The sequence below is a fragment of the Vidua macroura genome, chromosome 21, assembly GCF_024509145.1.
Source record: "Vidua macroura isolate BioBank_ID:100142 chromosome 21, ASM2450914v1, whole genome shotgun sequence".
In the NCBI taxonomy this organism is placed as follows: domain Eukaryota; kingdom Metazoa; phylum Chordata; class Aves; order Passeriformes; family Viduidae; genus Vidua; species Vidua macroura.
In genome coordinates, this window is record NC_071591.1 from 9,386,524 (window position 1) to 9,404,789 (window position 18,266).

Genomic DNA, 18,266 nt, shown 5'->3' on the forward strand with positions numbered 1-18,266 from the left:
ACCCGGGAAAACTTCCCACTCCAACAGATTTATTTACAAGTCAAGCAGAAGATGACACACACGGATGTGCAGACACACAGACAGCCTCCTGCCAGGGCTGCAGAGCTGCCCAAACTCTGAGTGCCCTCTGCACACACCTTCTGCCCCTCCATCAGCACACACAGCATCAAATCCTTAAATTATCCTGCATTTGGCAGTGCTGCTGATGTTGTAGGAGGCTGAATGGAATCCAGTTGCTCAAACTGAGACTGCAAAGCCAACAATACTGACTGACAATGGAAGCAATCTGACAATAACTGAAGAACACACAGGGAGAAGACACCTTACATAAAGAGCTGTTTGCCATTTAACCTCATTTCACACCTACTATGGAAATCTGTTTGATGCCTTTCACTCCTGTGATTGGGTCTTAATTTGTTAAGTCTCCCTCTTGGCCTTCTAATCAAAGCAGACACTGCAGCTCCCTGCCTGCTGCTGACTCAGGTGACTGCACAGCAGAAGGATGCTCGGTGCAGGCTCTTTTAGGAACAGCCAGCTTCAGCACCACTGTTATTGTCTGCACTTGCACAGCCTGTTCCTTGGAAGCATTTCTTCATCTTCCATGGTAATGAAATTTCACCAGAATTTATGAAGAGACGGCTAAAAAATTCTGTGAACCCAATTAATTTTATTTATAAGGTTGCAATTCTTGGTAAGCAGCTGTGGAGATATTCAAAGCCCTACAGAACTGATAGAAACCTCTTAGAACATCCCAGAGGAAAAAGGGATCAATGTGTCTCCTCTAAGAAAAGCTTTAAGTAGAAAAAAGGGAAGGGAGTCCTGGAGGAGTGGCAGAAAGGTACTACCAGACTTCTAATCCTTGTTAACCTCCTCATCTCCCTCTCAGCCCCACACAGGTTTGGGAGGTGGGAGCTGCTCAGGACTCCAACATTCCAGCCCTTCCTGTACCTGTCTGAGACTTGGTGGTGGCCACATAGCTCTGGTTCTGAGGTAGTGACTGGTGAAGGCCCGGGAGAGAGGGCAACGACAACGGCTTCACAAAGTCCAGCATGTTCTCAAACTCCTTCTCCTTGGATTCCTTCTGATCTCTGCTGTCTCTCCCATCTTTGGGGTCTTTACTTGCATGCTGGAAAACAAAAGGCAGTTAAATTGAGTTTTTGCATTGAATAAGTAATTTTTAAAAATTAGGAAATTAATTCAATTCTTTTCTCTCGACCAAAATGCCTCTCATCTGAAGGCAGGACCACATTCCCAGCAGGAGCACCCAGCCCCTCCTCCAGCACGTCAGGGGGCTTTGCCCAAACACTCCCAGCCTGGCTGAGTGACTCCCCCGGGCTGAAGGCTGTGCAGGTGACAGTGACCTCGCAGAGACAGTGACAAGGAGCAGACCCTGTTTACACAGCTCAGGGTGCCTCTGGAGAAGAGGATCCAACTCAACCACAGCACTTATTCCCTGTCACACCAAGCACGCTCAGCAACACTCCTGCAGAGCTGTTCTAGAGGAGCAGGCAGCAAAGGAAACGGATTTTCCTTTTGGACAGCATTTGGCACCACTGAGCCTCAGCAAAGGCTCCCCCTCTAGCCCAGCACACAGCCACCACAGCCAAAGCAGCTCCTTCCTTGACACTGAGGTGCATCTACAGAGAGCTGTCCAAGCTTCCCTTAACCCCCTATTCCCACTCCAGCTGCTGCTATTCCAGGCCCCAGGCAGGCTCCAGGCTCCTACTGCAAACCAAGGGAATTTTGTAGTTGCTCCTGCAGCCCCTCCCAGGCACCACAGCCACTCACAGCTGCCCTGATTTGAGCCTGTACCCGAGACAAAGTCAAATCCTGCACCTCTGCTTATGAAAGAAGGGTTCCTACAGCTCCACAGAGAATCATTTAGGTTGGACAAGACCTTTAAGGTCACCAAGTCCAACCACTGACCCAGCAGTGCCAAGTCCACCACTCAGCTATGTCCCTGAGTGCCATTTCTCAGCTTTTGATGTTACTTCAATGTTTTCCTCCTCTAATTTAGGAAACAAGCCCCTTCCTGTGTGTCTAACTCCATTTTATGTATCCTAAAAGCCTCAGACAGAGAGGTCCAGACTGTGTTTGTGTTTCCTTTTCCCATCTGTGTTTATTCTTTAAACAGCCATAGCTTGGTTTGATGGTGCTTTTATTCCTGTGCCTTTTGTGTCAAGTGTGGCAAAGGGAAGAAGCCAAGGTCAGGGCAAGGCCCTTAGTCCAGTTCACTGAAACATTTTCCTGTCACAGCCCAGCAAGGAGGTACCTGGTGAGACAAGGAAACACATGGAGGAGGAACATGAAACAAAGTCTCTGCTTGTTCTTCTCTCCCACAGTGTCAGCAGACACCGGGGTGAAAGCTGCCTCTGCTGTGCCATTTTACACTGGATTTGCCCTCTGATTTATCCCACTGCATCCAGCTGTACAGCAGGCAGGTCTGGCAGAGCTGCTCCAGCAAAACATGAGAACAAGCAGCAGAACACAAGGAAAGACTGGGAGATTTTGGATTGCTCAGCCTGGAAAAGAGAAGGCTCTGGGGAGACCCCATAGTGGCCTTCCAGTACCTGAAAGAGCCACAAGAAAGAGAGAAACTCTTCACAAGGGCACAGAGTGCCAGAACAAGGGGGAATGGCTTCACACTGAAAAAGAGTGGGGTTAGATGGGATATTGGGAATTAGGAATTGTTCCCTGGGAGGGTGGGCAGGCGCTGGCACTGTGGCTGCCCCTGGATCCCTGGCAATGCCCAAGGCCAGGCTGGACAGGGCTGGGAGTGACCTGGGACAGTGGGAGGTGACCCTGCCCATGGCAGGGGTGGCACTGGATGAGCTTTAAGGTCCTTTCCAGCCCAAGCCATTCCATGATTCTAAGGTTTAAGTGCTGCTCTACTTGCAGGAGAACTCTTCTTTACAGGACTCGTGAAGCAACAGCTGAAAAACCCAAACAGAAAGAGGAATGCAGGCAGAAGCCAGGCTGGAATAAAAAGCAGGAAGCAATAAAAGCACTCAGGTTCAGACAGGCAGCCCCAGCCACTGCTCTCCAGCAATGTGACCTTGGGAACAAACAGGGAAGAGGCTGATTCCCCTAATTAGGCTGTGCCACGTGTGTGGTGCTGGCAGAGCCAGGCCCAGCAAAGCCCTAATGATAATCAGAAATGACCCACAGCAAAAGGCCATCAAAGTGCCAATGATTCCTGCATCAAGCCCATAACTTATGGCTCAATTGCCACAGCTTTTCTAAAAGGGCAGCAAGTCTTGGATTAACGATTTCAAAGACGACAAATCCACCACAGCCTTTGATATGTTGTTCCAATGCTTAATTGCTCTCACTGTCAAATAATTAAATGCATTATGTTTTTGCAACTAAATTAAAACGCCCTGTCTCATCAGAACCTCTCACTCCCAGGAGATACTTATGGAGTATGACCAACTTCTTTTTTTTTTTTTTTCTTTTTAAACTTTCTCTTCAATAATTTTAATAGAATGAGCAAATTAAGTGGCCATAGGATCATATTCTGGATCACTCCTGAGTCTGCTCCCAGTTGTTCTACACCTTAAAAATGCACGTCAGGAGTGCAGGGCACAGTATGCCAAGAATAGTCTCAACAATACTATTTATACCTCTTAAAAGTCCTGAGTTTATAGATCTAAAGGTTAACAGTAACTCTTGGCTACACAATTATTCTGAGAATTCCCAAGTCCCCTGATATATCCAATGCTTTCCAATTCTAACTCAAAGTTAGAAAAATGAGCTTGGGACATGCAGCTCTAACACAAGTGTAAACAAAGGCTGCATTTTGTGTCCTTTAAGTGCAGTTTTTTGTAACTGGTCTCTGATAAAAGGTGCTGTCACTCCCAAACACCAGGAATTCACACTCGGGTCATGCCAGGCTGCGTGGAAGAATACAATCCAATTTTTAAATCTAAAAGTATTATGTTATTAGCTTGGGGTTTTTCTCTGCCTCTGTAATTACAACACAGAAATAAATTCAAAATCTTCAACAGGCTGCATGACAACAGCTAAATGTGGCTTTTTCATGGCAATTCTGCTAAAAGTTTTTTTTTAAATCAAATTAAGTCTCATGCAATAAAGATTTACTTGGAGGCATATGCAGCAATGGTAAAAAACAAGAATTCCCAGAAAGGGGTGAAGAGATTTCTCGTGTTTATAAAAATATTACATCTAAGGACTGTAATGAAAAGGATCAGCACAAATTTTTAAGTCGGTTTTCTCACCACCTTTCCTGGTTCTCAGCTACATAAAACAGTCACACCTTTGCTATTCTTATTAAACAGGTTTTGTCCACAGTTTGAGAGAAGTACTGAGAGCAGAATGCCATGCAAAGGAAACTCCAGGATGCAGTTTGAGCTCCCTGTGGTCACATGTCGTGGGCCACTGGAGGCCAAGAAAGGACTGCAAATGAGAGAGCAAAAGAAACTGCAATACCAACATCTTCCTCCTTGCAGCTTCTCATGTGGTATCAGCTCAGCCTATGCAAAAGACCGGAAAGTCACAACTTCATGTAGGGAATAGTGAAGAAGGTGGGCACATATTCCAACATTTCTAGCAATGCCTGTGCCTGGAAACAGCAAAAATGGGACCACCACTATGTCCAACGCCACTGTGAGAAATACAGCCAAGAAAGCCGCTTAGATTGGGGTAAGAACATGATATTTGATGTGTTCACAAAAATTAAAACTCAAGTGCTGTCTACATTTTAATGGGATCAACCACATTTCTATTATTGGCACAGAAGTCCCCAACAGCAGGGGGGAAGTTATTAAAATGGCAAAAGACAGAATATCCTCAGTTGTTTTGGATTTTTCCCTGAAAGCAAAACTACAGAACAAACCAACCTCAGTAATGGACCCTCATGTTGGCTCTATAAACTCCACATGACATTCTTCCCACTGCCCAGCATTTAAAGGGTCTTTCCATCACTAAAACCAGTGAGCTGGGAGAGACACCAGAGTGTTGGTGGAAGGACACAGGCACAGGTCCTGCCTGGGAGCAGGACCTGAGCAGGACCATCAGCAGGGCTCTAAGAGCTCTGCAGAAGGGCTCTCGATGCCTGAAACCACCTCAGGCTTAGATTATAGACTCCCTCAGTTCTCTGCTGCGCAGGACTTTCATCTCCAGCACACAAGGAGCTGCAAACCAGAGCCAACTGGGCAGGAGGAGTGAGCTGAGCAGCACTGCCACAGGGCAGCTGCCAGGGAGCAGCTCTGCCTCTCCATCCATCAGGAACAGGGTCAGGAGATTTGTACCAAGGTGCTGCCTTTGAAGAGTGCAAAGCAGCAGCTCCCAGGGGGATCTGCCTCTAACAACTGGTGAGTGGTGGTTAAGCAAGAAATATCAGTCTGCTATAAAAAATTGATCACAAGCAGATGATAGTGCCTGTAGGAGCTGTAGTGGTGCTGCTCTGCCTTTTCTCTGCTGCTGCAGGATTGTGTTTTTCACTGCTGAACTTCAGGAGCCTGGTCAAGCCTCACCTTGGAGCAACAAACCTGCAAGGCTCTGGTCTTAGTCTAGATCAGACCAGCTGCATGGCTGAGCTACCTTTCATCTGCTGATTAATATGTGCCCAGTAGAGGGGGGATTCCATGGTGACTTGATTAGAATTGCATTGATCTGAATGCAGTCACGTATCTACATAAAAACATGATTTAGGCAGCCAGGCAGACTGAGCTGAAGTGTAGATGTGGCCCCAAACCTGCACTCAACGTGTTTCTGAAGCAGAGCACTCAGGGGTGTGGATCTCATCCCTGTCCCCTCCCGCACCAAACTGCCCCAAGTCAAGGCAGTGTCACACATCGGTCAAAACGAAAGAGGGGAGCCCAGGGCAGATGTGCCACCAGGGCTCCTGACGTTAACCAACCTCTCTGCTGGGGCCAGGGTTCTTATTTCTGTGGGCTGTGGTCAGAGCTGGGGCAGCACCTCCAGCCAGCACGGCCACCTCCAGCAGCAGCACGAGCTGTTAAATATCAGGTTCAATGTACTGCACAAGAGCCTTCACTCTCACTTCCCTCTGCAGCAACCCCTCTGTTTAAGGAGCCCAGAGGCAGCACGGTCACTCCTGAAGGAGATTTCCCATTAGGGAAGACGGGGAAGGGTCTGGAGGGGCCCGTGAGGAGCAGCTGAGGGCACTGGGATTGCTCAGCTGGAGCAGGCTGAGGGCAGAGCTCCCCGGGGGCTGCAGCTCCTCCCGAGGGGCAGCTCCCATCTCTGCTCTGGGACAGGGACAGGAGCCAGGGAACGGCTGGGGCTGGGCCAGGGCAGCTCAGGCTGGAGAGCAGGAAAGGTTCTTCCCCCAGAGGGTGCTGGCACTGCCCAGGCTCCCCAGGGAATGGGCACGGCCCCGAGGCTGCCAGAGCTCCAGGAGCGTTTGGCCAGCGCTGCCAGGGATGCCCAGGGTGGGGTTGTTGGGGGGTCTGGGCAGGGCCAGGGGCTGGGCTGGGTGATCCTGGTGGGTCCCTCCAGCTCAGGATATTCTGTGATTTCATATTTAATTCTGCCCAAGTTCACACACACAGACTTCACTCTTTCAGTCCAGTGGAGCACACCTCTGGAGAGGGTCCTGGATGGACCTTCTAAGTCCTCCCCAAGGACACAATATCCCCATTATAATCACCCCCATTAGGCCCTGCCCCTTTGCTTTATGTTTCCTGCACATGGGAGGGTCAGAGCTTGCTGAGCAATCCCAGACCCCTGCAATCCCCTGGCTGCCACCTGCATGGCCCCAAGAGATGGCCGCAGGGTGTTCTCTAGGCCAGAGGCTCCTGCAGAGCAGCCCCAGCCCAGGCCAGCACAGCAGCACCACAAAGGAGGCAGTTTAAAAGCTCTGGGATCAGGTATTTAATGGCAATGCTGCTTAAGGGAATAGTTTGATGAATATTGATAAAAGACCAACATAAGCAAAGCATCTCCTGCTCCAAGTTCTTCCTCCCTGCCCACATTGTCTCCCCTAGTTAAAAAGGCACCTGGCATTTTGGGTACACACTGTGAATCAGGCCAAAACACTCATTTAAGGGATTTTTGCACTATTTCCTGACCCAGTCCTCTGCACAGCAGAAAAAAATACCACCAGAGACACACACTCCAAACTCAGCCTTGTGGTCACCAAGGAAAGGAAACACAACTTGGGACTCCATCCATCTGCTCCTCCTGTCTCCAAAGGTAACTCTGGGATGCTCTCACTACCTTTACCATCCTTTATCCCTTATGTTTTACTGAAGTTAAGCTCAGCAGCTGCTTCCCAAGCAGGAGGGGCCTTCTCCAAGCACAGCACACACATACAGACATACACTTGCCTTTCAGTCTGCTGCCTGGCCCTGGAAACTTTTGGGTTCTTAACAGGGCTGTAAAATGGATTAGGAGTGAAAGAAAGATTCTTCCAAAAGGGCAGTGCTTGTGTTACTGCTCTGTTCAGAAGGGGAGCAGAAATGATGCTCTCTGTTCAAAAACCACCTTAACATGCGACAACATCAATTAAAATTGTCACCTGTTTCAGATTCAGCTTCGATCCCAATTCAGGAAGCAACTCCTAAACAGAGAAAAAGCTGGTTAAATTGGTGAGAAAAGCCTCTTCTTCCTTTCAGAGACCAATTCACATGTGCAGGAAAAGGTTACCAAGGTCCCCTGACAGCTATTGGATTACAGAAAACAATTTTTTGGCCCCAGTGGGTTTCTGCAGGAGCCAGGGGGAACAAATGTTCACACTTTGCAGGCAGCAAAATATCTTCCTCCCCTCCTCCTCCTGGGCAGAACAGTTCTGCAAGAACAGTTTCACCAAGAAAACAACAATGCCCTAAAAAATATTAGCCAAGCAAACTACTGTGTCCTGTAATATCAGTTCCTGGGTGATTTCCACAATTTATTTCCTGGGATACAGCACCTGACTTCATGGAGGTTTTGAAGGGGAGAAGGTGTGAACGTTGGTAGAGGAAAAGCTCCTGAGCTGAGGAGACTCCTCTACGCAGCTCAACAAAGAAATAATTGGGACAGAAAAATGACAGCTAGCAAGGACTCTGCTGCTCCAAAGAAAATAGCATGTAAATTCCAGAGACAATGGGGAAAAATGAGGTAGTAATTATCAGGAAGGCTGAACACACAGATGTTTTATTGTCTTGTAGAACTGAGATCAAATCTTGGGTTCCCATTCAGCTGCAGAGGCTTGAGCGGAGAACATGGGAACAGCCTCTTCTCACCACCCTTCCTGGGAACGTTGCTTCTCTCCCTATTTTAAGCCCAAGGCAAATGCCCAGAGGAGCTGAGGACAGGCTATGTACTTCCTAGAGCAGCCCAACAAGTGCAGGCTTTGGTTTTTTGAAGCTGCTTTTGTCATGTGAGCAAAGAAGGATCAGCAGCCCCATCTCAGTGAGCTGTGTCCCAGCACTCCCAAACACCACACGCCACTTCCCAGAGACAAACCTTGAAGCCCAAGGGGTTGAATATAAATATTCTTCTGATGTATCATAAAATATAAATGAGGGAAGCACTCCCTCCCAGCCTAGCAGTCACCTTTTAGGAGGGAATTGCCTCCTTCCATTGCTCAGCCCCACAGGATCTCTCTCTGATAAATTCCATCAGGGTCTGGGGGTTTGCCTGGCCTAATTCCAGTGCAGAACTGGGGGCTGGAGGCAGCTTGGGCTGCAAAGCCTTCCTTGGGTAAGAGACACCCTGATGGGAGATTGATGGCACCTGGGCTTCCCTGTGCAAGCCAGGAAACACAGCTGGGGTGAGAGCAGAGAATTCAAACACAGCCAGGGCAAGGCAGAGGGGAAATGAGTGGTTAGGGGGGCTGCCTGGAAATCCTGGCAGGCAGGTGTGGCTTCTGCCCCTCTCCCCAGCCTGGTGCCCACAGGTCTGTGATCCTGCTGTGCTCTTTGGACTCCCAGCTGCTTCCGGAGGCACAGGTGGTGCCGCAGCCACGGGACCTTTCCCCATCTGGGGCTGGTGAGGTGCCACACTCTCTTTTCCCTTTTTTCTCTCTCTTTCCCTGCTCCAGACCACAGGGAATCCCAGCTTTGAGCCCTTCACACCTCACCACTGCTGTGCTGAGATGAGGGGGACATCTGAGGGTCCCTGTGGATCTGCTGGATCACAGCACCAATGCATTGCACCGACCTTGACAAGGCTGCAGCAGCTTCCATGCATTTCTGGGAATAACTCCCATGGCTAAGCCTTCCCCTGACCTAAAGGCCAGTGTCCCTCCACCCTCAGACACAGCACAATGAGAGGACCCAGCTCACTGTAGTCATATAAAGCATCACAGGGATGAAAACCAACTGCTTACAGGGGAGATCTGCCTGTTGCAGAATCTATTCCCTACCTCTGCTGAAGAACCAAAATAATAACCAAAATAATAACCAAACTTGTCCCATGACAAGGAAAGGCCCAATTCTGTCCTCCCCACTATGACATGAATGCACCAAATGACATCTCCTTATGCCTCCAAAAAAAAAAAAAAAGCAGGGCTCTGCTTTATTAAGTAATGGTATAATCCACCCTAAGGATTCTGGAGACAACATTTCCCAATGACATGGAGAGAAAACATTATCTGTTTTAGCCCTGTAATGATTCTTACAGCAATGCAATCAAGCTGCCTCACAGATCAGCTCCTTGACAGCTTCTGAGCTTAGGAGGAGCCTCAAGTTTACATGCTATGCTTAATTTCCTTTGGGTTGACCTTAGGAGAAATCTAATTTGTTTCACAAGCAGCTCTGGATGTCAGCAGAGGCTGATGAGCAATAGAGCCACGAGAGAAAGGCCATTTAGTGTCTCACATAGATCTGTTGGAGGAGGCAATTGATCAATTATATATTTAGAAACACATTGGGGAGGGGAGCTGGTGGTGGCCATGTGACCAGCTATTTTAACATCTCTGTCTGTAGGAAGAGAAAAAAAATAAAATAAATACATATATATATATATATTAAAAAAATAATAATAAAACCACCAATCCACTCAGCAGGCAAGCTCTAAACACCACGTGTTGCCATGCAGCCAGGTATCCCTCAGACCCCCAGAGAAAGCCAAGAGCAAGCCCAGCAGCAGCTCTGTGCTGGGCAGGTACATTACCAGGCTGGGGGTGGGTTTAGGCATTGTCTTCCGTGCTCGGTGGACCTTGACTTCAGCGTTAGCAGCAGGGGCTTTTTTAGCATCCGTGTCCTTACTGCCCTCCCCGAGCTTGCTTGGCATCGTGGCTTGGAGCTGGGCAAAGGACCCCACAGTCCTGCCTTTGCCCGCTCCTCCAGGCAGGGTTTTTGCAGCATGGCCAGTGAGAGAAGCAAAGCTGGTAGTCCTTAGAGGCTGCTCCTGTGCCATCTGCTTGGTTAGGATATATCCATTGCTCCCTGTGACAGAAGTCTGTGTGAAGTCATTTGCTTTCAGATGGTTTTGCTTCCCAGGCTCGCTGTCCGAAATGCCATTTTCTGCTATCCTATTTAATTTAGTAGTAGAGTCCTGCTGGCTCACTTTCGTGTTGTCCTGAGTGTTTTTCGCTGGGTTTGGGTGGCCCCCACCCTCGCTGTGCTCACAGGAACCGTTGGTTTCACCGTCTACTGCCATTTTTGGTTCCCCCACTTGCTTTTCTGTAGCGCTTTCATCTGCAGCCATGGCATTAAACCCTGGAGGGAGACGGAGGAAGAGAGGACAAAAGGGTCACAAGTGGTGTTGAAACTCCCAAGGTGTACTCCAAGTACAGCTACTCACAGTGCAAGAGCAACCCTCTCCTCCAGCACGCTGCCTGGTATAAATCCCAGAATATTTAGGGTTGGGAAAGACCTCTAAGATCATCCAACCATGGATCAACCACCACCACATCAACTAAAGCACAGCACTGAGTGTCAGGTTGTTCCCTCACCCACCTGCCTGGTCCTCCTGGATCCTCACACATTTGGGGTGGGTGGCCCAGGTGACAGCAGTGCACTTACTCCCACTAGTCTCAGCTGCAGATGTGCCATTTATTCCCAACAATGGATTTTTCAAAGTAAATATTATCTCTGGCTTTTCCAATAACTGCATTTATTGCACCATATGTCAACACCTCACCTGGCAAACAAAACTCTGCCCCATCTTGCATCCGGATCCCTGGCAAAGCCCTTCCCAAAGCAGGTCTGACATGGAAAAGCTTTGCTGGTAGGGCTGTCCCAGTGAGCTTTTATGGCCCACACACAGCCCAGCAGCCAAATGTCCACATCAGGGCTCTGCTGCTACAGGGAACATCACAAGGAATAACTCCCTGGCTATCCCAGCTCTCCTGGGAACGTTCTTCAGTGGGAATTGGCTCTTTCAGCACAGCAAAGCACAACAAGACCAGGACTCATGGTGTCATTTCAGAGGTAACAGCAGGAGCAAACACAGGACTGAAGTGTGGTAAATGCATTTTTAGACCAAAATAATTCTATTATTCAAATGCAGCAAGGTTTTTGCAGCCTGACAAAGCTCACGCACAACAATGCTCATATAAAACATTCCTTTTCCTTCCCTTCCAAACATTTCCCTGCTCCTCCATCAATGACTTTGTCCCATGAAAGATTTCAAATTCAAGCTGAAAAATCCAACTATGAATGTCACGTACTTGCAGAAAAAGTTTCTGACATGACAACCCAGCAGCTCCCCAGGCAACCAGGAGCGATAACAATTCACTGGCACGCTCAGTGCAATGATTACATCAACCTGCTGTTAGGGATTCCTTGGCTTGTTTTCCCTCCAGAGAGCAGACAGTTATGAAAAGCAACACGAGAAGTACAGGGAGAGCTCTGTCAGAGCAGGGGGGATTGATTCAAACCAGCTCCCATCAAAGCAATTTTCACCTACAGGATCCAAAGAGCCTGGAGTCACACTGGAGGAACAGCCAGACCACTGGGTACCAGCACCTCATTTCACACTGCCCTCGGAGCACAAACAGGCAAGGAGAATAACAATCTGAACAACATCTGAACAACATTCTGAACAACATTCTGAATCACAGAATCAAGGCTGGAAAAACCCCCAAGACCATCAAGTCCAACCTGTGACCAATCCCCACCTCGTCACCCAGCCCAGAGCACTGAGTGCCACCTCCAGATGTTCCTTGGACACCTTCAGGGATGGAGACTCCAAACTTCCCTGAGCAGCTCCTTCCAATGAAGAAATTCCTCCCGATGTCCACCCTGAGCCTCCCCTGAGGCCGTTCCCTCTCCTCCTGTCCCTGTTCCCTGGAGCAGAGCCCGACCCCCCCGGCTGTCCCCTCCTGTCAGGAGCTGTGCAGAGCCACAAGGTCCCCCCTGAGCCTCCTTTTCTCCAGGCTGAGCCCCTTCCCAGCTCCCTCAGCTGCTTCTGAGAGACAAATGTCTCTTCTGACCTGGCAGGAACCTGGTGCCAGGCTAACTCATGACGGACCACCAGGACCCTGGGAGGACAAGTCCAGTGTGCCTGGACCAGCTCCAAGCACAGGCAGCTCCCTGCAAAGGCCAGCAGGGAGGAGACCCAGCACCACCCAGCTCACCAAAACAGCTCTTCCCAAAACCTACCCAAATTCTCTTTCCATTTCCATTGGGAAAAAAAAAATCTCCCTCTTTTTCTACCCTTTTAAAATGCATTTGTTTAGTCCATCTTAATAATGAAATCACAGAATATCCTGAGCTGGAGAAGACCACAAGGATCATCCAGTTCAACTCCTGGCCCTGCCCAGACACCCCAACAACCCCACACTCCTGGAGCTCTGGCAGCCTCGGGGCCGTGCCCATTCCCTGGGGAGCCTGGGCAGTGCCAGCACCCTCTGGGGGAAGAACCTTTCCCTGATATTTAATGTCTCCTTCCCACTACATTGACCTGAAAGATTTAGGTACAATTCCTGCCCAAACAGCACTGGCAGCTCTAGATTCTAAAAGTGATGCATTCCAGTATCTCAAACAATCTTATTTTTCCCTAAACTTCTTGAGTTTTGGTGCCCAACTGAGATTTAAAGATATTTCCAGCAAACTGAAAGCCTTCTTAGGCCTGGTCAGTACACATGAAGCATCCAATCCAACCCCTGGCTGGACACATGGTCAGTGCTGGACTCACAGCAGGCTCTGCCCAGGGGTGTCTCAAAGGCCTCCTGGAGCAACAGTCCCTCTGATGCTCCTGATTTCCAGCTGAAAGCCACAGATGTTGGACACAAAGCATCATTGCAGATGTATCTGGAAAGTCTCTCCAAACCCTGAGTGGTCACTTTGCCCTGGGGATGAGCTCTGGCCATTTTTCCTGATGAGACACTGCACTAAGAGATCCATTCCTCCTAATTCCAAGCAATCCAGCCTGGGATTGCCTCTCACGTGGGCTCTGCTGGCTCACAGCCTCCAGAGAGAGCTCCAGAAATGCAAAAATTGCTCCCCAGAGCACACAGAGGCACAAACCTCAGCAGCAGGAGCAGTGACTGAGGGCTCTCCAAGCAGGATTCAAAGTTATCACCTCCACCTGCTCCCTCTCACACCACCCAGACCTCCCTGAGTACAGAAAGAGGCACAAGGGTTTGTTTTTGATAGCAAAAACTCTGGGAGAAGATAAAGTGCTCCTTTTTTCACTGTTTTATTTAACTATTTGAAAAGCTGTGGGCAGAGGGAGCCACAACTATGCCTTTATTCTTTCAATTCTCGTTTCTCTTTCTGCATTCAGGGTCTTTAAAAGGCCATTTAAGCAATTATTGCAGCAAAGTCAGTGCCAGGAAAAAAAAAATGCAAAGCAACAAAAAGTAAGCTCTCTAACCACAGCTGGAAGTTTCTAGAGCTCAGCTTTAGGCACCTGGCCTTCAAGATTTGTTGATTTAAACACTGTGTTCTCCCACCAGAGCAGTCAAATAACTTCAGTGGCTGACTATGAGATAAACTGAATAAGCAGAGGGCAAGAATTGCTCCACCTGCCACGAAAGCAACCAAAACAATGTGAATTAGAGCACCGCCCTAGGGAAAAAGTAACTGCATTACCCCAGAAAGCATCACAGGCTTTATGAAAAATCCATGGAGCTAAAATTAAAATCACACACACACTTATTTCCCTTTTTGTGAAATGCAACCTGACTGTGGAAGTGGCACCAGCCTTCCAAACCTGTGTGAGCAGAGGTTTGAAGAAACAGAGATATGGAACTTCACAGCAGAGGCCAAGGACTGAGCAGGAAGAGAAACCATGTTTCCCTCCAGCCTCCAACAAGCCTGAGACACTGCAAGCAGGATCCTCCCTTTCTTTGGGGTAAAACCCCTCCATTCTCCCATTCCCTCTTCTGGCAGCACTAAAACAACCCCCTGAACAGTTTGGAATGGCATTGTTCCCTACACACGGAGCTCCTGCACAGCTCTGGGCTCCTGCAAGAGGCACCAGCCCATCATCCCCACTTCAAACACAAACTGAAGTGCTGCCCGTGGAGAATCAGTTCATGCCAAGAGCTGCATCACAATTTGTATGGCAGCTCAAGTGAGCTGGTCGGGTTTTCCCAACCAAGACACCTGATCTGGTACCAGGAAAACAGGAATTGCTATCCCAGGTTCACCAAGGGCACCTGCACAGCACTGCTGAATAGGCACAACTCAACATATTTCACACCCTCGCTGAACTCTGGCCCACAGACAGGGATGGGAACACAAACCAGAGCCAGCAGGAGCCTCCCAATGACAATACTGAATCAAACAGCCCACAGAAGCTCTTCAACAGCTCCAGACACCTAAAGAAACACTTCTTCCCGACGTGACCTTTTCATCCCCCCTCTTTCATTCCCAAAAAAAAAAGCTTCACTGAAAACTTGCTAAAATCCTCATTTCAAATACACCTCGTGGCAGTGAGCTGTCCCCTTGAAAATGCTGTTCAGCAGCTTTTCTGCTCCTGTGCTGCAAGTGCAAGGGAATTATAAAACTAAAGTTTTTATTTCGCTAAAACTTTGTGACCTTACAGCATTCATCCCTTCTAAGTAGGCCAAAATGAGGTTTTCTCCACACTCAGTTTTCTCTCCAACTCGCTCACTGCTCTTTAATCTATAACCATCCTTTCTTTAATTAAAAAGAAATAAAAGGTAGGAGGTTCTAGCCTGCATCCATGAAGTGTAACCTTATTAATTAGAAGCATCCCAGTCTTTTCAAAGTTCCTTTAGGCATCCCCCATGCCAGATGCAGCAGGAAAAGCTTCTCCCGTGGACCCCAGCACTGCCTGAATGCCCTTCTGAGTTTGGATTAATTTAAAACCTGGGTAACGTGCCCAAGAGATTTACTGGTGTATTTGAAGTTGATACCAAGTTGCACAAACTTCAGTAAATACATATTATTTAGGGGCTGGGTACATTTTAGTAACACAAAGAATTTAAGACTCAGGAAGTTGGGCTATTCCACTGTCCCTGTGACTCCATGTGGCAAAGAATATCCACTAATAAATGTAAACCCCTGCTCTGATTTAACAACTCCCTGAGAGAACTGCAGAGCTCCCAGCCCTCCCCAGGCTCAGGCAGAAGGGGCAGGCTCAAGTTTTCATCTCAGAACACCACAGTCATTCAAAATTCAATTAAGAAAGAAAACAGATGAAAACAGATGAAAGTAGGGGAGAAGCTAAGACAGGGTGAAACCACCTCGTCTAATTTTAGGTGTCTAAAAGGCATCTCAGACTCCAGGGGTCCCGAAGCCACTGCTGCCACCAACAGAGAGAACCCAGAGCTCAAAAGCAGCACAGGCTGACTTTAAACATCTTTGGACAAACTCACCCCTGCCTGGAGCATGTCTAACCTGCCTGCTACCATGTCTTAGCAGAAATGAGCTGGATTAATTCAGAATTAGAATGATAGCTTAAAAAAACCCCTAAATTAGGCAAAATTAAAGCCACCTCTGCTCTCCCAGCCCACACATTGGTTCCTCTTCGCTGTCTTTGCCTGCTGGGGTTTCCAGCCCTTTCAGCAGAGCCAGACCTGGCTCCAGTCCTGCCCTGGAGCTTGCCAGAGCTGGTCCAGCCTGCCAAAACTTATCTGTGGGCAGAGGCTGTCTAACAGATGTGTTAGTGTCCCCACCAGCCATCCTGGGCACAGCCAGAGGGGACACAATCACCTCTGTGGGGACCCACAGAAACTTCTCATCTCAGGGAGGCCAGCTATCAACTCAAAACTCAGTGTTATTTGGACAATGCTCTGAAAAAAATAAAGGCTTAAATGTATTTTTAAAGCTTGGAGTTCACTGCTCAGTGAAACAAAATCAGAAAAATATGCAAATTAGCCTTTGTACTCCAGGCCAAAGTGCAGCCACCAGGTCTGAAGGAAAAGAGGGTGAAAAAGAAAAGAAATAGGAATAAAAATATATTCTGCAACAAATGCACTATTATCTTATCTGGAACTTTTACACATTTTTCTGAGCATCTTGGTACTGAGGATTGGTGGAGGCAAGACACTCTCTGCCTGTGGGATTTTCCATGCATTTCCAGAGCCCAAGCACAGCTGAGAGGCTTCAGCTGCTGCAACAGAAACGTTTAATCAAAGACAGGGCTTAAATGAACTTAGCTTAAATGAACCAAGCAAAGACAGAGCTTAAAGGAAAAGCTCAGGATTTGGAAGTACAGACCAAGAAGTGCACACAGCTGTATTTATACACACACACATCTCACAGATGTTCTACCTTAACCATCCTTGAAACACCACAGATCCCACAGTCTTTGATTCAATACCCAACTGTCCTGCTGGATAAAAGTGAGAAAAGCACCTGCTTTTAATCTTTGTGTTACAGCAGCTCCCTCCCCTCTTCCTCCTCTAACTCCAACAAAAAGGAAAACTGCCAAGCAGAGAAGAGCCCAAGCATGAAGTGCTGGGGCTGAAATCACACAGATGAGGGAAGAGGTGGCAGCTGGAGACCCTGAATCCATTGGGAAGGAAATCACCCCCTCCATCAATGAAGGCTGGAAGCAACCTGAGCAACCTGACCCAGTGATGGCATTGCTGCCCATGGCACTGGGTTGGAACTGGATCATCTTTAAGGTCCCTTCCAACCCAAACCAGTCTGGGATTCTGGGACTGAAGCCAAAAAGCAGAGCATTTCGAAGCCAAGAAATGCAGACAAATGTGTTTTCAGGCAAAAGCTCCTCTCTGGGGTGAGTTATTCATGGTCTCTTCTTGCCTCCAAGCCCTCGTGAAGACAAACTGGTGTTCAGGTACTTCCAGACTCAGATGTCACTCCTCCCTGGAGCACTGTGACCCTGCACACCAAGATGCAAAACAGGAAAAGTAAACTAGAAAACAGGAAGCATCAACTTCTGCTGTGAGTGCTCAACACTGAGGTTACACAGGTAGGGTTACTGGGATTCAGCACCTGGCCAGTGGCTGGGGATGCTGCTGGGGATTCAGCATCACAGGGACTGGAAGGGACCTCTGGAGACCTCCCAGTCCAAGCCCCTGCCAAGGCAGGGTCACCTGGAACAGGTGACACAGGAACATGTCCAGGTGGGTTTGGGATGTCTCCAGAGAGGGAGACTCCACACCCTCCACGGGCACCTGATCCAGAGCTCTTTTTCCTTCCTCATGTTGAGGTGGAACTTCTTGTGGTTTAGTTTATGGCCATTGCTCCCTGTCCTGTCACTGGCACCACTGAACAGAGTCTGGCACCGTCCTCTGACACCCCTTGGAGATATTTATGTGCACTAATCAGATCCCCTCTGAGATTTCTCTGCTCCAGACTAACCACACCCAGCTCCTGCAGTCTCTCACCAAATGAGAGATGCTCCAGACCCCTCATCACCTTTGTAGCCTCTCCAGCAGCTCCTTGTCTTTCTTGAACCGTGAAGTCCAGAACTGAACCCAGAACTCCAGATGTGGTCGAGTAGAAGGGGAGGATCATCTCCCCTGGCCACAACCAAAATGCCCTCCAGCTTTCCCTTGGCCCCCAGTGCACAGTTTGAACATTAACAGTTAAACTGGCTCAATAGTTTAACAACTCAGAGCAGGTTAACAGCCTCATGAAACTCATTCATCCCTTTGCCATGGGATGGGGCCGTGGTGTCACAGCCCAGCTGTGTCCAAGGGATGCTCCTGCTCCAGGGCTGCCACAGGCACATCCTTCCTGCAGCAAGGGTCCCAAGCCCAGGGAGTGCTTGGCTCATGGCTGGGTGAACATGTAAAATCCTGAAGCATCCCTTTGCTCTGCCTGGCCTCCTGCTGGCAGCCTCAGCAGGGGATCCCAGTGCCAAGTACCTGAGGAGAGCAGATTAGTCCTTCCCTCCTTTCAAGCTGCCATCCCTGCACCTGGGAATGCAAAGGCTGCAGCTGCTCAGTGGAAAGCAGCACTTCC

At 48.6% G+C, this 18,266-nt stretch overlaps 1 protein-coding gene across 7 annotated transcripts in view; it reads right to left on the bottom strand.

The window, feature by feature from the left end:
- EHMT1 (euchromatic histone lysine methyltransferase 1) overlaps window positions 1–18,266 on the bottom strand; it is a 78,576-nt gene that overhangs the window by 41,349 nt on the left and 18,961 nt on the right. For 5 of the 7 annotated variants that reach the window (XM_053996641.1, XM_053996644.1, XM_053996639.1 and 2 more), the window contains exons 3-5: window positions 10,084–10,631; window positions 7,505–7,546; window positions 949–1,126 (exon numbers count right to left, since the gene is read on the bottom strand). In XM_053996641.1, coding sequence (XP_053852616.1) covers window positions 949–1,126; window positions 7,505–7,546; window positions 10,084–10,631 — 768 coding nt within the window. The remainder of the gene's footprint in view (window positions 1–948; window positions 1,127–7,504; window positions 7,547–10,083; window positions 10,632–18,266) is intronic. The other 2 variants (XM_053996645.1, XM_053996640.1) reach the window with 1 other exon arrangement.